The following is a 17,403-nucleotide window of genomic DNA, read 5'->3' on the forward strand; positions in this document are numbered from 1 at the left end:
AAATAAATCAGTTCCCATTATCACTTGTATTGTAAATAGATATATAAACAGTCCTTCCCACAAAAATTTGTCAAAGTGGCGATTAACAGTTGATTCTGAAACTCGACAACTACAGGTTCTACAGCTGTGATCTTTGGGCTCTTTCTTTCCTCCTCAATGTACTATAATTAATTTTAAACAAATTATTTTAGTATTTTCACACCATTTGTGAGGAAGCCAGTATTTGGATTGAACAGTAAATATATATAATATAGAATAGGAGTATTAGATTGTTGTTGTTTTTTTTTTAAGTTTGCAAGAAAGGATCACAGTGCATCTGGTTGAGATGTACATCAGGACTGGGAATCCAACAAAAAAGTTGCATGAGTAGAAGAATTTTTTCTTTCACGTGGACATGAAACTTCTGATTTAGACCACACCCACTTTGGGTTTAAATCCAAATGCAGACACGGATATTTGGAGCACTAAACAGATACAGATACAGATACAGATACAGATACAGATACGGTGAGTGGCATTGCGTAACACCTCTTACTAAAGAGCAACGCGGACAGAAAGATTCCAGATGCCAGTGTTTGACTTTAGACAGAATACATCGACCCCAATAATGGCCTTCAAGGTATCGTTCCTTCAGTTCACTGTAACTGATAATAATAATCGTTAACCATAATAATAAACAGTTACAGTCACATCAGCTTCATGGAAATTGTCTTTTCCTGCATACCGTGTAATTATGTCTGATGATGGTGATGATAGTCATCACGTCGCCATCACCGACGTCCCGAAGGATGACAAGTCTGATGACGAGGAAGAGGATGATAATTATTGAGTTAATTGTGGAGCAGGGTCTCGGCTCCCTGAGGTGTCCTGGCACCTTTTTACACATTCGCACTCTTACAATTACACCTCACGATGCCTCATTCACTGTCTGTCACAGTAGTCTCTCTCTCTCTCTCTCACACACACACACACACACACACACACACACACACTAGCTCTCTCTGACATGATTATTTAACTGGGTCACGGATATGAATATGGATGTTAATCTATGTGAAGTGAAATGTATCCTTAAAGTTTCACCTCCAATACAGTTTTTTTTCCTATTTGGAAATGATCTGTCACTGTGTCTCATTTAATGGCCATCTATTTTTGTCGTCTAGGTGGTGAACTGCATTCACCCGGACAACGAGAAGAGCCCAGAGATTCAGGTGAAAGTACTGAACTGTGACACAATCAGCCAAGTGAAGGAGAAGATCCTGGATGCCATCTACAAGAACGTTCCTTATTCTCACCGCCAGAAAGCCTCAGACATGGATCTAGGTAAAAAAAAAATATACATATATATATATATATATATATATATATATGTATATATATATATATATATATATATATATATATATATATATATATATATATATAATATACAGTAAATCTAAACACATGTGAAATAAAATTTAAAATTTAAAATTAAAGATGGTTTAATGAGTATTCTGAGAACACAAAGTACATCAGTATTCAGACCACAAATATTATTCAGAAATTACGTGAGACTGACTAAACCAGCACTTCTCCATTATCTGAACTTGAACCGAAGCACATTTTTCTTGCGAGACATCAGCTCGAGCCCGGAGCAGTATTAAGTCTACTGTCTGTCAGTTTGATGTAACAACAGTATGTCATGATGAAATGTATGTTTTGGGCTGTAAATACACTCAAAACAAGTATAAAATGATATTAATAGTAGTGTAATTTTAAGAGCATTGGTAGCTCAGTGGTTAAGACGTTGGCCTACTGGTTGGAAGGTCATGAGTTCAAATCCCAGCACTGCTAAGCTGTTACTGCTGGGCCCTCGACCAAGGCCCTTAACCCTCAACTGCTCAGGTATAAATGAGATAAATTTAAGTTGCTGTGGATATGGGCATCTGCCAAATTCCATAAATGTAAGTGCACCCTTTTTTTTTTTTAGCACAAAGGACATCTGAGGGATTTTTCCATATCCAATTATCCAATTATGTAATGTGAGCTGTAAGGGTAGCAAATGAGTGCTTGGTCAGCTTATTCTTCAAAAATCATGGGCATGTTTGATTTACAGGAGAAAATTAACAGAAACATTTGCATTATTTGAAGCCAAATTTATTGAGAATTTCCTATTATAAGATATTATACTATAGATATACTATACTATACTGTACTATACTGTAAACCAGATATAAGATTAATAAACCTATTTCTTGACATTTCTACTAATTTCAAGCTTGAAATATTCTTGTTCCTTGTTTTCTATTTCTACCGGTGGATAGTTTGGCTTCTTTTTAGAAATAAGTGATTAAAATTAGCAAAATGATCGGACAGTAGAATAACAAAAGTTTGGAATTAGTAAAAATGTCTAGAAATAGATTTAATAATCTAATATTTGGTTTATTGCAATGTTATAATAGGAAATACTAGATGAATTCGAGCATAAAGAGAATAAATAAATTAAAAATAAAGATAAATTTGAGAATAAATATAAAACAGACAGGGAGTGAGAAAATAGTAGTGAAAAAATGAATGGTTAAAAACACTGACATGCCAGATCCAGAAAGAAATAAAAAATCTGAAAGTAATGCAATTACCTGCATGGAAAATGAATCCCGTCCGAATAGGGTTTATTATTCAATCTTAAAAAGATATTAAGCTTTGTTAGTCTTCTTTGTCCTGTCTGAACCAGGTTTAATCCTGGCTAAAATGGTGCACAGAGTAGCACGTTGTCCTCGATGATGAATCATGTCCACAGACATGTAGAGCATGACTTTGCCACAGCCTTGTGATTTCAGGGTCAGTGGGTTTTTTTTTTTTTTCCGTTGGATTCTTATTGCACTGCACAGAAATCAATGGCATTGACTGAGGCCTGGGATGACAGGACAAGAGAAAGAGAGTGCAACTCACTCCCTCATGGGCTTTTTTAACAAATCTGCAGTCTCCTCGCCCACAAATACACCCTCACATATGTGGTGGAACTTATTTTTACACACTGATTTGACAGCAGAGAGAAAGAGATGTAGTTAGCAGAAATAAAAAAAAATAGCACATTGATCTGCACAATTTCAATTTTCCATCCACTCATGGCACAATTTACAATCAGGGCAGTCCATCACAACCCAGCAGCTAGTCATTTCCTTTCTGATTTTTTTATCCTCTATCTCCCTGAGCTGTGTTGTATGTAAGTGGCACGTTTTTATAACGAGTAATATATCAGCCTTGATGCTTATCTTTTTTTTTTTTTTTGCTGTAATGCTATATTTATATTCCACTGTGGAGTAATGCTGGGGTTTTTAGAGTGGAAGCTTCGATAACAAGAGGGAAAAAAAAATATTTCTGGCTTTAACTCGACTGTCTTTCACCTCCGAGGTGAAATTCTTCTTGAGTAGAAGCATCCGAGACCACTGTCTCTTTAAACACAAGCACTTGCAGGGACAGAAAATGTGGACTGAATAAGGAAATAGCATTTGTTCTTTGCTGTCAAATGTAATACAGTTTTACATCAAAGCATGAGACAAACTAAAAATGAAAAATAAAAAAGGGTAATAAGGTGATATAAGAACAAGGTGATGGTGAAATGATTATCTAATAGGAGTCTAGTATATTGCTGCATGAATATTCTTCATAGTAATTATCATATTAATCCCCGGAAATTCGGTTTAATTTAAAAATATGGCTTCTTCATTATTCTTTGATTATTTTTCAGCTTATAAAATAGCACTTGATCCAGTTGATATCAAACATGAAAAATTGTGCTTTAATTCAAGGTCAAAATCGCGTGTAATCACGTGTGAGACGGCCGAAGTGCTTGAACTGTGACGGAGCTTCAGAAGTGTGAGGTCTGAATTCATTCGTCAGTGTGTATGCAGAACTCGACATTCAGCACAGCCCCAAAAATGTTCTTTCTCAGGCTGTGGGTTCTTATCCTTTTCCTCCGTCCTGCTCTGGGTGAGAATATCTGGGGTGGGTTTTTGGCAGTCAGGACAACCTCAGAGCAAATTCTTTTCTTTCACTATCACTCTGTCTTTATTTCAAGCCCTGCTCAGCGTTCCATTTGTTTATATTGTCCTCTCTGAAGAAGCTCATTTGCATATTTATAGAGAAATGTACAGTACTGAGGAATAAAACAATAGGAATTTCTCTCTCTCTCTCTCTCTCTCTCTCTCTCTCTCTCTCTCTCTCTCTCTCTCTCTAGCTCTCATTCCTTCTCTCTCTCTTCCTCTGTCTCTCTCAAGCTCTCATTCTTTCTCCCTATTTCGCTTTCTCTCTCTCATTCTTTCTCTCTCTCTTCCTCTCTCTCTCTCTCACTCTCTCTCTCTCTCTCATTCTTTCTCTCTCTCTTTCTCTCTCTCTCTCTAGCTCTCATTCCTTCTCTCTCTCTTCCTCTCTCTCTCTCTCTCTTATTCTTTCTCTCTCTTCCTCTCTCTCTCAATCTTTCTCTCTCTTTCGCTTTCTCTCTCTCTTCCTCTCTCTCTCTCTCTCTCTCTCTCTCTCATTCTTTCTCTCTCTCTTCCTCTCTCTCTCAAGCTATCATTCTTTCTCTCTCTTCCTCTCTCTCTCATTCTTTCTCTCTCTCACACTCTCTCTCTCATTCTTTCTCTCTCTTCCTCTCTCTCTCTCTCACTCTCTCTCCCATTCTTTCTCTCTCTCTCTTTCTCTCTCTCTCTCTAGCTCTCATTCCTTCTCCCTCTCTTCCTCTCTCTCTCTCTCTCTCTCTCAAGCTCTCATTCTTTCTCTCTCTTCCTCTTTAGCTCTCATTCCTTCTCTCTCTTCCTCTCTCTCTCTCTCTCTCGCACTCTCTCTCTCTCTCATTCTTTCTCTCTCTTTCGCTTTCTCTCTCTCTCTCTCTCTCTCTCTCTCTCTCCTGATGATTTGGAATGCAAAGCTTCTCCTCATCACCCAGAGACATGTTTCATCATCTCTTGCAGTGATTGCTGTTTTGTTTATCGAGTCACAAGCAGAGCCAGAGATAGCAGCAGTGAAGAGGGATCTCTCTCCGCCCCCAGCCCAATCACACATTCATTTGTGGCATGATTCGAATCGAAAAGACGGAAACGATGACCCTTCCCCGTCTCATGTGGCTGCAGAAGGACATATTTAGTTCATTCTGGGCTGCGTTTCTCTTCTCATCAGAACGTACCTCCAGATATGAAGCTGCACAGCCACAGGCCTTCTGAAGGGCTCCCAGGGGCCGGCTGGAGCAGAAACTATACGCAGAAGAGAAGCGATTTCTCTGTTTCTCTAGAAATTGCTGTGGAAGTGCAATAAGAGCTTGGCAGGAGGCTTAGCGCGGGTCGATTAGGGCCGTTTGGGCTCAGGCTGCCGCAGATGAAAAAGGAAGTGGCTTTCTGTACCGGGTCTAATCACTCCCATCGATCCAGCAGCCACGACGGCCAGAAGAGCAGAAAGCGAGATTAATTTACCTGTCTTCCACCTTCCTATTTCTTTCTCTCTCCTGCTTTGCCTTGTTTCTTCCACCTCGTTCGTTCTTTCGCACTTGTTCCTCTCTCGATGTCTCTTGACCTCGTTCTCTCTCTCGGTGTGAATCATACTGTTTTCAAGAAGAAAGCCTGATCATTAAATCTTTCCCTGCCACAGAAGAAGCCTTTTTCTTTTGACTTTGACTCCACAGACTTTTACTTTTCACAGGAAGCAGCTTAAACTCAGGAATATAGGAGAATGTGTAAATGTGTTTGAGATATTTACAGCTTCTTGCAGTCCTCATAAATGTTTTCTCCTTATTATTTTTTCACAGAGTGGCGTCAGGGCAGAGGGGTTCGGATCATCCTGCAGGACGAGGACATGACCACGAAGATCGAGAGTGACTGGAAGAGGCTCAACATGCTGTCTCATTACCAGGTACGACTCCGAATATAACATTCTCCATTAATACAACATGCTTGCAGACATGGATCCTGGAAGAAGTATATAATTAGCAGCGATGTGGACTTCTCAAATCTGGTTGGTCAGAAAGTGGTGATTCATTTTCTACAAGACTGTAGTTCTGGCCGCAAGGCAAATCACAGTTGTAGCGAGATGCTTTTCTGCTCAACACGGTTGTAAGGAGTGGTTATTAAGTTACTGTAGACTTCCTGTCAGCTTGAACTAACCATTCTCCACTGACCTCTATCATCAGCAAGGCGTTTCTTGTGTAAACTCTAGAGACTGTATGTGAAAATCGCAGATCAGTAGTTTCTGAAATACTCAACTCTCACTGAGATCACATTTTTCCCCCATTCTGATGTTTGATGTGAACATCAACGGAAGCTCTTGACCTGTATCTCCATGATTTTATGCATTGTGCTGCTGCCACACGATTTGCTGATTGGATAACTTCATGAATGAGCAGTTGTACAGGTTTTGTTTTCTATAATTTCTATAATTTCTATAAATTTACAAATAAAAATAAGTCACAATATAGGATGAGGAATAAATAAATGAGGACAATACCAGTCAGTAATATCAGTGCTGCTAGGAAACCAATAGTTTTCTGATTCAAGTAGATAAATAAAAAATTAATGCGTACAGACATATGTTGATGTGTCTGTACTTCTCACTAGCTCAGACCTAACATTTCTTCCTTTGGGGCTTTACATTTAGGCCCACTGTCTGTAGATGTTAAAGACAGTCAACTACAGAGCACAAAAACTCAAACAAACTTGTAAATGTTTTAAGTTTTAAAGTCAATATAATGCTCTTGGGCACATCATTGGTTTAAAAATCCACATAGCGATTAATGCATTTTGAAAAGAATGCCGTATTTGCTTGTAATTCAGTCAGCTCCGGTTAGTAAATAGTGTATATGTGGTGACCACTGAACATTCAGGTCCATTATGGCGAAAAAAACATTTTGGAAATAAACTCATTTATATGAGTGCTATAACCTCTCTCTCTCTCTCTCTCTCTCTCTCTCTCTCTCTCTCTCTATTTTTCTTTCTTTAAAAGCCTGACAATTGCAGGCAGCTACTGGCTGTTGATTACAAAGGAGTGGAAAATATATACTTCATAGTGACTAAAATTGCGCATAACAGTGACAGCCCAATCATGTTTCCACTTATGAAATCAACAAGAATGACATGTATGGTGTGTGTGTGTGTGTGTGTGTGTGGTTTCTATTTAAAGACCCACACTCAGATATCAAAGCAGTATTGATTCTCGATAGGTGTAGACAGCTGATATAACAGTCTGCACCACAGTGCTGTTGAATTCTTGATTCTGATTGGCCAGAAGGTGTTGAATACTATTTTACAACATCAGCTCTGACAGTTTTGCAGCTGCAAATCCATTTTTGTTTTCTATAGTACCAGCTCGCTTGTATGACGGACACTCCGTATAAATGGACAGCGATAAACCTGTAAACTTTAAAGTTTCCACCACAGAAAAGTCTTAAGGACAGAGGAGTTTGCACTTTCCGTTTTCTCGGGAACATGACAAGCTGCGTTTTTTTCTCTTGTTAACGTCAAGACAGAGAACAAAGAGAGCCTGGTGAGGGAACTAGCTTGTTTGCAAACGTTCTACGACATTAAATATAACTACAAATGGATAAAAAGTACTAGGTTTTGTTCTTTAATAAGTAAAAAAAAATCGTTAGCATTGGAAAATCACTGTCGTAAAATCTTCGGGACATGTTGTTGTTAGAAAATAATCAGGTGGTGAGAGTAAATCCTCATCACGTGGAGCCACATTCTAAAAATCTAATGGAAGTATGGAATAAAACACTGCTGATATAGGAAAATAATCAATTATAGGGTGGTGTAATTGATTATTTTCCTATATTAGCACACCCCCCAAGTGTTTTATTCCATACTTCCATTAGATGTGTAGAAATCCAATCAATGGATGACTGAACGTTTAAATAATAAGAGGAAAGCTTTGAGGATTTAAATCAGCGTCTAACAAGTTTTAATTTTCCCTCTCTTTTGGTACAAGGACACCGTGAAATGCTGATAGCTTATCTTTTTACTTCTCTCTTTTTCTGTCATTCCCGTATCATTCCATTATCACAGTGATGGATTTGATGCTCGCTTTCCTTCTCATGTGTTTTTCTCCAGTAGACGTCGTTTGTCCAATTTAGGCCGCTTGAGAGATAAGAGAAAGGAGCGAATCTGTTCATTGACCATTCATAGTGTTTCGATCTGATTTTCGCATAACAACCTTGACCCTGTTCACCTCGGTGACCTTGTAATAGACTAAACAACCGAATCACTTCCTGGTCACAGGATCAGACTCGAGAACAACAGGGTTTGATTGACAGGTCCTATGAATAGAGCACGGGGGGAATTGCGAGAAGTGGAAAGACAAAATCCACGTCCTGAAGCGCCATCTGAAGTGCCAGTCAGCTGCCTATCACAGACACACACACACACACACACACACACACACTGTTTATATCATATCATCGACACATCCTGTTTTTTTAATCTGTCTGTCTGGAGGACAGGTGACAGGCACATGCTTCATTAAGGTGTAAATAATTTACTAGGCTAGCCTGCCGCCCCTTAAATGAGCTTTCCAAAAGTGAGAGTGAGGGAAAGGAAGACAGAGAGAGAGAAAGAATGAGAGATAGAAAGATTGAGGTCTGCGACGTTTTCAAATTAAATGTCACATGGGCGGCGTGTGGGTGTGCGGGTGGTGGACTGGAGGCTGGATTAGGAGGTGATTGGAATCGGAGATGAGATAATGAAGACAGAAGTTAATTTATTTTCAGGTGAGGAGAGTGTTTTATCCTTCACACACACACACACACACACAAAATTGACTTCCAAAGACTTGTGCAGTCAGTGCAGCTCTCAAATTGCACCTGCTACAACATTCACTACTCTTTCATTCATTCATTCATTCATTCCACACTTCTTACTTTCACCACTCTCCAGCTAGATTCCTCCTCTACTACTACATACTACAGTGTAAGCATCACTTCATTCATTCATTCATTCATTCATTCATTCATTGAGCATTTCTTTCTGTATCATTCATTAAATCACTCACTCATTCACTACATTACAATCTGCTCTTTAATTCAATCATTTGTCCATTGCTTCTCCCTAAGGACTCTGATACTAGCCTATAATCTGCTCATTCATTCATTCATTCATTCGTCATTTCTTACTTTCTACTCTATATGAACTCTGATACAATGTACTACATTATAGGCCATTTCTTATTTTGTGTCAAAAATATGCCACTCTTTCTTTCATTCATTCATTCATTCATTACATTCATTTCTTACTTTCACCATTCTACAGCTGCTACTACATTCTGCATTATACACCACTCCTTCCTTCCTTCCTTCATTTATTCATTGTCAATCATTGTTTCTTATTTTCACCACTCTCCAGATAGACTCAGATAATACATACTACCTTATAAGCCACTGTTTCATTCATTCATTCATTCATTCATTCGTTCATTCGTTCATTCATCATTTATCACTTTCACTTCTCTCCAGACAAAGTCTGATACTACTTATATTAGATACTTATATTATAAGCTGCTCATTCATTCATTCATTCATTCTTACTTTCACTGCTCTTCAGATGAACTCTAGTAAAACATGCTACATTATAACCCACTGTTTCATTCATTCATTCATTCATTCGTTCATTCATCATTTATCACTTTCACTTCTCTCCAAAGTCTGATACTACTTAGATACTTACATTGTAAGCTGCTCATTCATTCATTCATTCATTCATTCATTCCTTCATTCATTCTTACTTTCACTGCTCTTCAGATGAACTCTAGTAAAACGTGCTACATTATAAGCCACTCTTCCATTTCATTCATTCATTCCTTCATTCATTCTTACTTTCACTGCTCTTCAGATGAACTCTAGTAAAACATGCTACATTATAAGCCACTCTTCCATTTCATTCATTCATTCATTCATTCATTCTTTCACTGTTACCTACTTTCACTATTCTCCATATGGACTCAGATACTGCATTATGCGCCGCTGTGCAGTTACACTCAGCATGAATCCTGTTCTTTTTTTTTTTTTTTTCAGCGAATAGGAATAAGAATAGCAGGGTGCCTTCAGCTCTAATTCTGTCTCTCACCAGTCAGACACATCCTGCCCCGTCCAAGGCGCTGACATTAATTCTTTGATTTCCTGTCGGGAAACATCTCACTGTGTTATATAAGCTCTTGCTGACATTTTCTATATCTGAGCAGTCTGAATGCTATCAGCAATCGAGAATCTCACCGAAGTGCCAGTTCACGCACTCAGACTCACTCAGTATGTGCGATGATGAAAAAAAAGAAAGACTTCACTTTCCCAGATGATTTTTATAATAGCTTAAGATACTGATGAACTTAATGGCTGTAATTGCTTCACTATTACCAAGAGAAGTGGTTTTCCATTCCCATCATGCTCTCTGTGTGGTCAGATCCGCTCTCCTTTCTCTCCGGACCTCTCTCTTATATTTCACATTATCTGCGTAATGAACAGCAGTTATAACTCTCTGGTTAGATTCCGGGTAGATAAAATAATGCGGTAATTGTCTCTGAAGCCCAGCACTCATGTATTCGCCAGTGCTTCCGAGACGATCCATAGACGATCACCTTAATTAACCCTGTAAGTGTGTCAGACGTCGGGTTGCCAGATTGTGCTGAGACAGGGAAAACTCATCGGAATGGAAAATCCCCTGCCTGTGTGCTGATTGAATCCATTTGTCTGGTTGATCAAGGAGGTTTCATAAAGCTGCATTGCCTGAGTGGTTATATCTGAAAAATCCATTATTGAATTGGGAGCAGGAGAGTCTATATTTTCACAAAGACAATTTTATATTCTAAAAAAAAACATTATAACATTCTAAGAAAGGTTTGCTAATGTACTTCCATATCGAATGAATTCTAATTTTAACTTGCCTCATATTATATTATATTACATTACATTATATTATATTATATTATATTATATTATATTATATTATATTATATTATATTATATTATATTATATTATATTACATTACATTACATACCCCAGCACTGTTGAATTCTCAAATCTCAAATCTGATTGGTCAGAAGGTGTTAATTAATTCTTAATAAAATCAGCTCTGACAGTAGTGCAGCTACAAATCACTGGTTTGTGTTACTGCGTTATTGTTTCTATAGTAACAGCTCATTCACAGGAACTTGTATGGCAGATGCTCTACATAATCTAAGTCTAATACTAAACGGATTCTAAAAAGCACGTCGTTATTTAACAAAATGTTTCATTGTTGATATGGTGAAGCTTTCCTTAAGGACATTTATTTGATGTTATAATGGAAGGAGTCTCCAGTGCAGGCTCTTTGTAGCAGTCTGAGGTAAAGAAGTAATTAGACGTTTTTCACCGCAGGATAGATATTGCTTTTTGAGACATAAGTGATAGCATAAGCGATAACAGGAACTTCTTTTGTTGGTATGTATTTTATTAATTTAATAAAATATATTGTTAACACTGCTAAATTGCTGTGGTATAAGAGCAATGAAATGCTTCGGGACGTGCTGTTATTGGAAAATAATTAACTCCAAAGTCTAAAGCGTGTGTATAGAGTGTGCATGTGATTAAGTGGTACAGATTTTCCTTCTGCTCATTCTGTAATAAATAATAATTTTTTTACACTTCTGCAGGTGTCTGATAACGCACTGGTGGCCCTCGTACCAAAGCAGGTCACCGCCTACAACTCTGTTAACAACTCCACCGTCTCCAGGACGTCTGCTAGCAAATACGGTAGGCATCATGCTTGTAATTTGGGAAATATGTGACAGATATATGTCTGACAGTGCATGTATGTTTCTGACTAGGTGAGAATTTTTTTTTTTAAAAAAGGGACCAATTTCATAGAAAGATAAGAGCAGACAGAGTGAAATGAGAAGCATCTCTCATCAATAACTAGCCAGAAAGCCAAGAACCTGAGAGGGCTTTACATGAAGAGAGTCGCCTTCACACAATGGTGGACGGAGGAGGAAAATGAGTCTCTTTGCACTTGACTTCCCTCCTGAGACGTAGCCATCCGACTTGTATCGCCCAGCATGCTATTGGATCTGATAAAGTAAAAGATCAAAGGGCCGGGGCAGCGCGAGCACTCTCCAACACACATCAAATAGTGCATTAACAACGTCTCATCTCCATAGTCTTTCACCTCGGCTCCAAATTAGCCCTAAATGAAGGGAGAGAGGCTGTGTGTGTGGCAGACACGTCCCGGGGGGGTGAGAAGGGAAAGTGAGGGAGTGGATGCCATGCATCTTTTTAGTACCTTTTTAGAATTAATTTCAAATGAAAGGGAGCTTTTTTTCAAATGAGCTGAACTGGAGATGCTCTTTGAACTAACGGAGGACAAAAGACACAGAAGCAAGAGAAAAGACATGAGCTCATTATGCTGCCTTCCTCTCGGCATCCAAACTCCAGCGTGCAATTTACTGGCAAGCGTCTGAAGGCTGAGGTCTGGCATGCAGCGCGGTCTTCACTGTTGTCTGTTTGGGGGATTTGTAAAATGTTCCAGGTGCATACAGCTGCATTACAGTGTTGCATGGTGGGTAAATTATTAATAACCTTTTTAATAATCTTACTTGGATCTCACAGAGCTTGATACAGCTTAGAGCAGGGACATTTTACTAATTAAAATTAAAGGACTCTACTATACTATACTACACTACACTATACTACACTATACCTTACTATACCATACCATCTGCTGGTTCTTAAAAATCTTAATTTGTCTGAAATTCCATTTTATATATTAAAAGCCTATTAAAGGCCTATACTATGTCATACTATACTATACTATACTATAGTATACCATGCTATACTGTACTGTATTACACTATAATATATCATATTACATCTATACTATACTGTACCTTACCGTACCATACTATACCATACCATACTATACTATGCCCTGCTGCACTGTACTCTACTATACTATAATATTCTATACTATACTATAAACATGGTCTGCAGGTTATTAAAGGCGTATTATATAACATGCTATACTGTTCCATACTATGCAATGCTACACATTGCTATACTGTACTATACCATACCATACTATACTACACTGTACTATACAACTCTATTTTATACATGGGGTATGCAGGGTTTTTTTTAATCTGAATTTATCAGAAATTACATTATACAAAGTAAAATTAAAGGTCTGTGCTATACTATTCCATGCTACTCTATACCATGCTATGCAATACTAGACTTTACTATACTATGCTATACTATACTATAATATACTATGCTGTACTGTACTGTAACATGCTATGCTATATTATATTATAGTGTATTATACTATATTATATCATTCCATATCTAAGAGTAGTAGTTTTAATTTGTAATATATAATTTCAGACAAGTAAATATTTTTAAGAACCTGCAGATCCCCTGTTCTTAGCGTTATCAGGCTGTGAGAACCTAAGCGCAAGTGAGGTGGTTAATAATTTACCCACAATGCAACACTGTAATTCATCTATGTGCACATTACATTCTACAAATCCCCAAACCCGCTCTGCTGAAGACGGCTCTGCACGCCAGACCTCAGCCTTCAGACGCTCGCCAGTAAATTATGCCAATAATGTCCTGGGTTTTAAGTGTGAAAAAACACTATAGAACTGATGGAATTTATAGACATTTTTTATCCTGTTACAAAAGTCTCAGTATTAGCCCTTCCCCTTATCTACATACACATCTTCTCCTTCTTTTCTGTGTGTCCTGATTGTCCTCCATCTTTCTTTTCTTTCTTTTTCGGTTTCTTTGTCTTTTCCCTCCGCTGGTCAGGAACAGTTTTGCTGTCTCTCAGCAAAATTGTTCTCTCTCTAGAGAAATTGATTTCTGCTGCATCTAACATGGTGAAAGCTCCGTGTGTGTGTGTGTGTGTGTGTATGTGTGTCTTTTTCTTTACCAGATCAGGCGTTTTTGCTGATCAGTTCTTTTCACGCTGCGTAAACATTCCCTGAGCTCCTTGCCTTTTTTTTTTTTAAATGTCATGCTCACCCCTGCCGCTAGTGGAGCCATAAAAATTTCATCTGCCTCGACACCTGTTCGATCGGCCGACCGCCAGGGCAAGCAGAGGAGACATGATGAAAAATTAAGTAGCCGTATGTGCTAAAACATTCATATCCAATCTTCAACTCGGTGTGAGCAGATAGGCCCAGATTCGAACCACCGAGCACCCTGGTCACAAAAAAAAAAAAAAAAACCTGTCTTTCTGTGGTGATTGCCACCTGGGATCTTTTTTATCTCACTTTTTTTCTTTCCTCCAGAAAACATGATCAAATACACAGGCAGCCCAGACAGCCTGCGCTCTCGTACACCCATGATCACACCTGACCTGGAAAGTGGAGTCAAAGTTTGGCACCTGGTGAAGAACCACGAGCACGGAGACCAGAAGGAAGGCGACCGTGGCAGCAAGATGGTCTCCGAGATTTACCTGACCAGACTGCTGGCTACCAAGGTGAGCTTTTTTCTCCACATCAGGCCCTGAAAGATGCAATGGATCAATAAAATGCACTTGTTTAGCACCCCATATTGTCTCTCTCAAAGTTACCTGGCTTATTCGCTGATCATTGTCGTTAATGATCATCATGAAAACTATTTCGTACTCACAAAATTGCAATATATTGGCGAAGGATAAATTGGATCGCTGTGCTTCAATCGGCCTCAGCTGGAGAAATATGGAGTGTTTAGTAGAGATCATTTATTTCAAATGCACACTATAATTTCTGCCAATTTGCTATTTTTAGTTATACAATCTGGGTCACAATTAACTGCAAGAGAATTAATCATGAAATTATACACTGTAGTTCTCTTGTAAATATCATATTGAACCAGGGACATTAATCTCCCTCAGGACTGGCTGCTATAAATGAGCTAGCAGGGCTAAGCCTCGCATCGATCATCATCAAAACATCAATATAAGGTTTTTTGTTATCCATATCAGACTTTTTTTGCTGTTAACAAATGTCCTGAGATGGATTATTTTGGATTTTTCTGGAACCGAGCACAACGCCACCACCAATGGTTGTAAGAAAAATGCACAGAATGGTCTGAAGAAGCGAGAAGCGAAGCTGGGGCTGATTTCTTTCTAGCCCCGACTGTAGATTCATGCAGCCTATCAGTGATGGTCGTGTCTGATGATGTCACAATTTAGTCAGACAGGATGTAGTCAGGAGCAAAATGTTTAAAATGTTTAAAAAAATGTTCACTCGATTGTGTGAACAGACACAAACAAGAAAACGGGATCAGAAATGGAAAACAGGGAAAAGGAAAGAAAGCAGAAAAGGCAGAAACATGAAAATTGCAACTCTTAGGAAAGAAGAAAATGTCATGAGAGAAAGAACAGCTTCAATACAGTGAGTAATGAGTGAGAATCTGTATCAGATGAGGAGACAGAACCAGAAAGTCAACCCAGATGTCAAAATAAAAGTACATAGCACAATTTGTCACAGTAACACTCCCTTTAGATTTGATGTCTGTCTGGTGCTGATATTTTTCAGACACGTCATCAGCAGTGATTGAGAAAGCGCACGTGAAAAACAGTGAATAAGGTGGATTATTTACTCTAACCTTTTTTTTTTTTTTTTTTTCCAAAATACCTTTGGAAGAGAAACTAAAAGTAGATAGAGTATACAGTAAATACACAAAAGGACAGACGACCGAACTGTAATTTTAGTGTTTTTCTTTTTTATCTGAATTAAAGGGACACAGCATTTCCATTTATCATGCTTGGTATTTGGAGGAAACTCTTAACTTTAGACCTCATGAATGCAGACGCTCATCTGTCTTTAAGCGTGTCGATGTGGGTGTGTAATATTTTTGCCCCATCGTTTTTATTATACCATCGACAACACTTCGTGATACTCAACACATATTATAATAGTTTCATTGTTGAGCTACGTTACAGATATTAGATTTAAGCCTCGCGGCTAATATCACGACTAGCCATCACTGATCCTGCTGTTTAATGTACATCTTCTCTTAATTGTGATTCTCAAGTTTGTACTAAATCTAATGGATGTGAGGCACTAGAACTTAATATGTAACAACAACTCATTTTTATTTCTACCACTTATGATTGATGTTATCCAAGAAGCAGAAAGAGTTTTTGCTATGACAAATCTCTTCATATGTATATGGGAATGTGTGAGCGTGTGTGTGTGTGTGTGTGTGTGTGTGTGTGTGTGTGGCTCCATCATCTGTCATTCTTGTGTTCTGTGTGCCAATAAGCACCTACGAGAAGCTCGAACACATCCAACACATACATTTCTATGAATGCCAGACAAATCACCAGCGCCTGCCTGATTCCCTGCCCAGTGTGTGGGCCGTGTGTCATCACTCAGATGGATTGTTTTTTGTTTAATAACAAGTTTATTATGCCGCCAGTTCTCTCAGTGAAAAATGATTGGTATGACAGTGCTGTAATTGACTGTTTCCTTTTTCACTCCTCCAGTAAACACCTTCAATCTTCCACAAGCGCTTCTTATTCGCTCCTTTACTGTCTCTGTATTCGAAAGAAATAAAGAAGCAGCAAGGGTTAATATCGCTCGCTTAAGGCTCACTCCCTACCTTTTTAATTCTTCCCCTACTGTGAGTGTTGCTCACTTTTTCTCTCTCTCTTTTTACTTCTCTGTATGTATTTAAACCTTCTAATTGAATAAAAGAAATAGAAAGAAATACCCACCAGGTTGCTTTTTCACGTCTGCCTGCTCAGCTCTGATTAGCATGCTCTTTTTTAAAGTTTGCACATCTTTAAAATGGCAGTAAATACCCGCCCTGGTTCCCCGTCGAGTAATGATGATGTCAGCTGTCACACGGGACATCTGTCAGAACCCTTAACGTGGCAAGCGGGAAATATGTATTTTTGTCTTCGTAGGGAAAAGATAAGCTGTCAGGAATGTGGGACACAGCAGAATTACTGCTGAGATTGTCAGCTAACAGGGTTTTTTTTTTTGGCTTATTCCCAGTCCCCTCTCAAGCAAAATAGGATTTTTGGTACTCATAAGCTAAGCTTTCTGATTTCCTCACTTTTTCACTTTCACTATCTCCCCTCCCCATCCCATCCCATCCTCTCTCTCTATATCTCTCTGGTTTCTTCTCTGTCGCTGCTTCACTTCCTATCAGTTCACGTAAGTGGATTAGATTCCATCTACTTCACGAATCCTTCAAGTTGACAACATTAAATGAAATTACAGGTCATTGGTGTGCCGTGGGCTGTAATCCAGCTGCATAAAGAGGCTTAGGCAGATTTGCCACCTGTTCCCAGATGGTATTAAGCATGATGTGCAAAAAAAGTGATTTCACAGTCATAGCGTTGTGGTTGTTGGTAAGGTAGATACACTGACATTAATAATACACTGACATCTAATAATAATAATAATAATAATAA

General features: G+C 38.5%; 1 protein-coding gene across 4 annotated transcripts in view; it reads left to right on the top strand.

Annotated features, from left to right (window-relative positions):
• Window positions 1-17,403, top strand: part of plxna4 (plexin A4) — a 314,198-nt gene that overhangs the window by 281,263 nt on the left and 15,532 nt on the right. For all 4 annotated transcript variants that reach the window (XM_034313188.2, XM_053241745.1, XM_053241744.1 and 1 more), the window contains exons 25-28: window positions 1,164-1,323; window positions 5,783-5,886; window positions 11,645-11,744; window positions 14,282-14,472. In XM_034313188.2, coding sequence (XP_034169079.2) covers window positions 1,164-1,323; window positions 5,783-5,886; window positions 11,645-11,744; window positions 14,282-14,472 — 555 coding nt within the window. The remainder of the gene's footprint in view (window positions 1-1,163; window positions 1,324-5,782; window positions 5,887-11,644; window positions 11,745-14,281; window positions 14,473-17,403) is intronic.

The sequence above is a fragment of the Pangasianodon hypophthalmus genome, chromosome 18 (assembly GCF_027358585.1).
Source record: "Pangasianodon hypophthalmus isolate fPanHyp1 chromosome 18, fPanHyp1.pri, whole genome shotgun sequence".
In the NCBI taxonomy this organism is placed as follows: Eukaryota; Metazoa; Chordata; class Actinopteri; order Siluriformes; family Pangasiidae; genus Pangasianodon; species Pangasianodon hypophthalmus.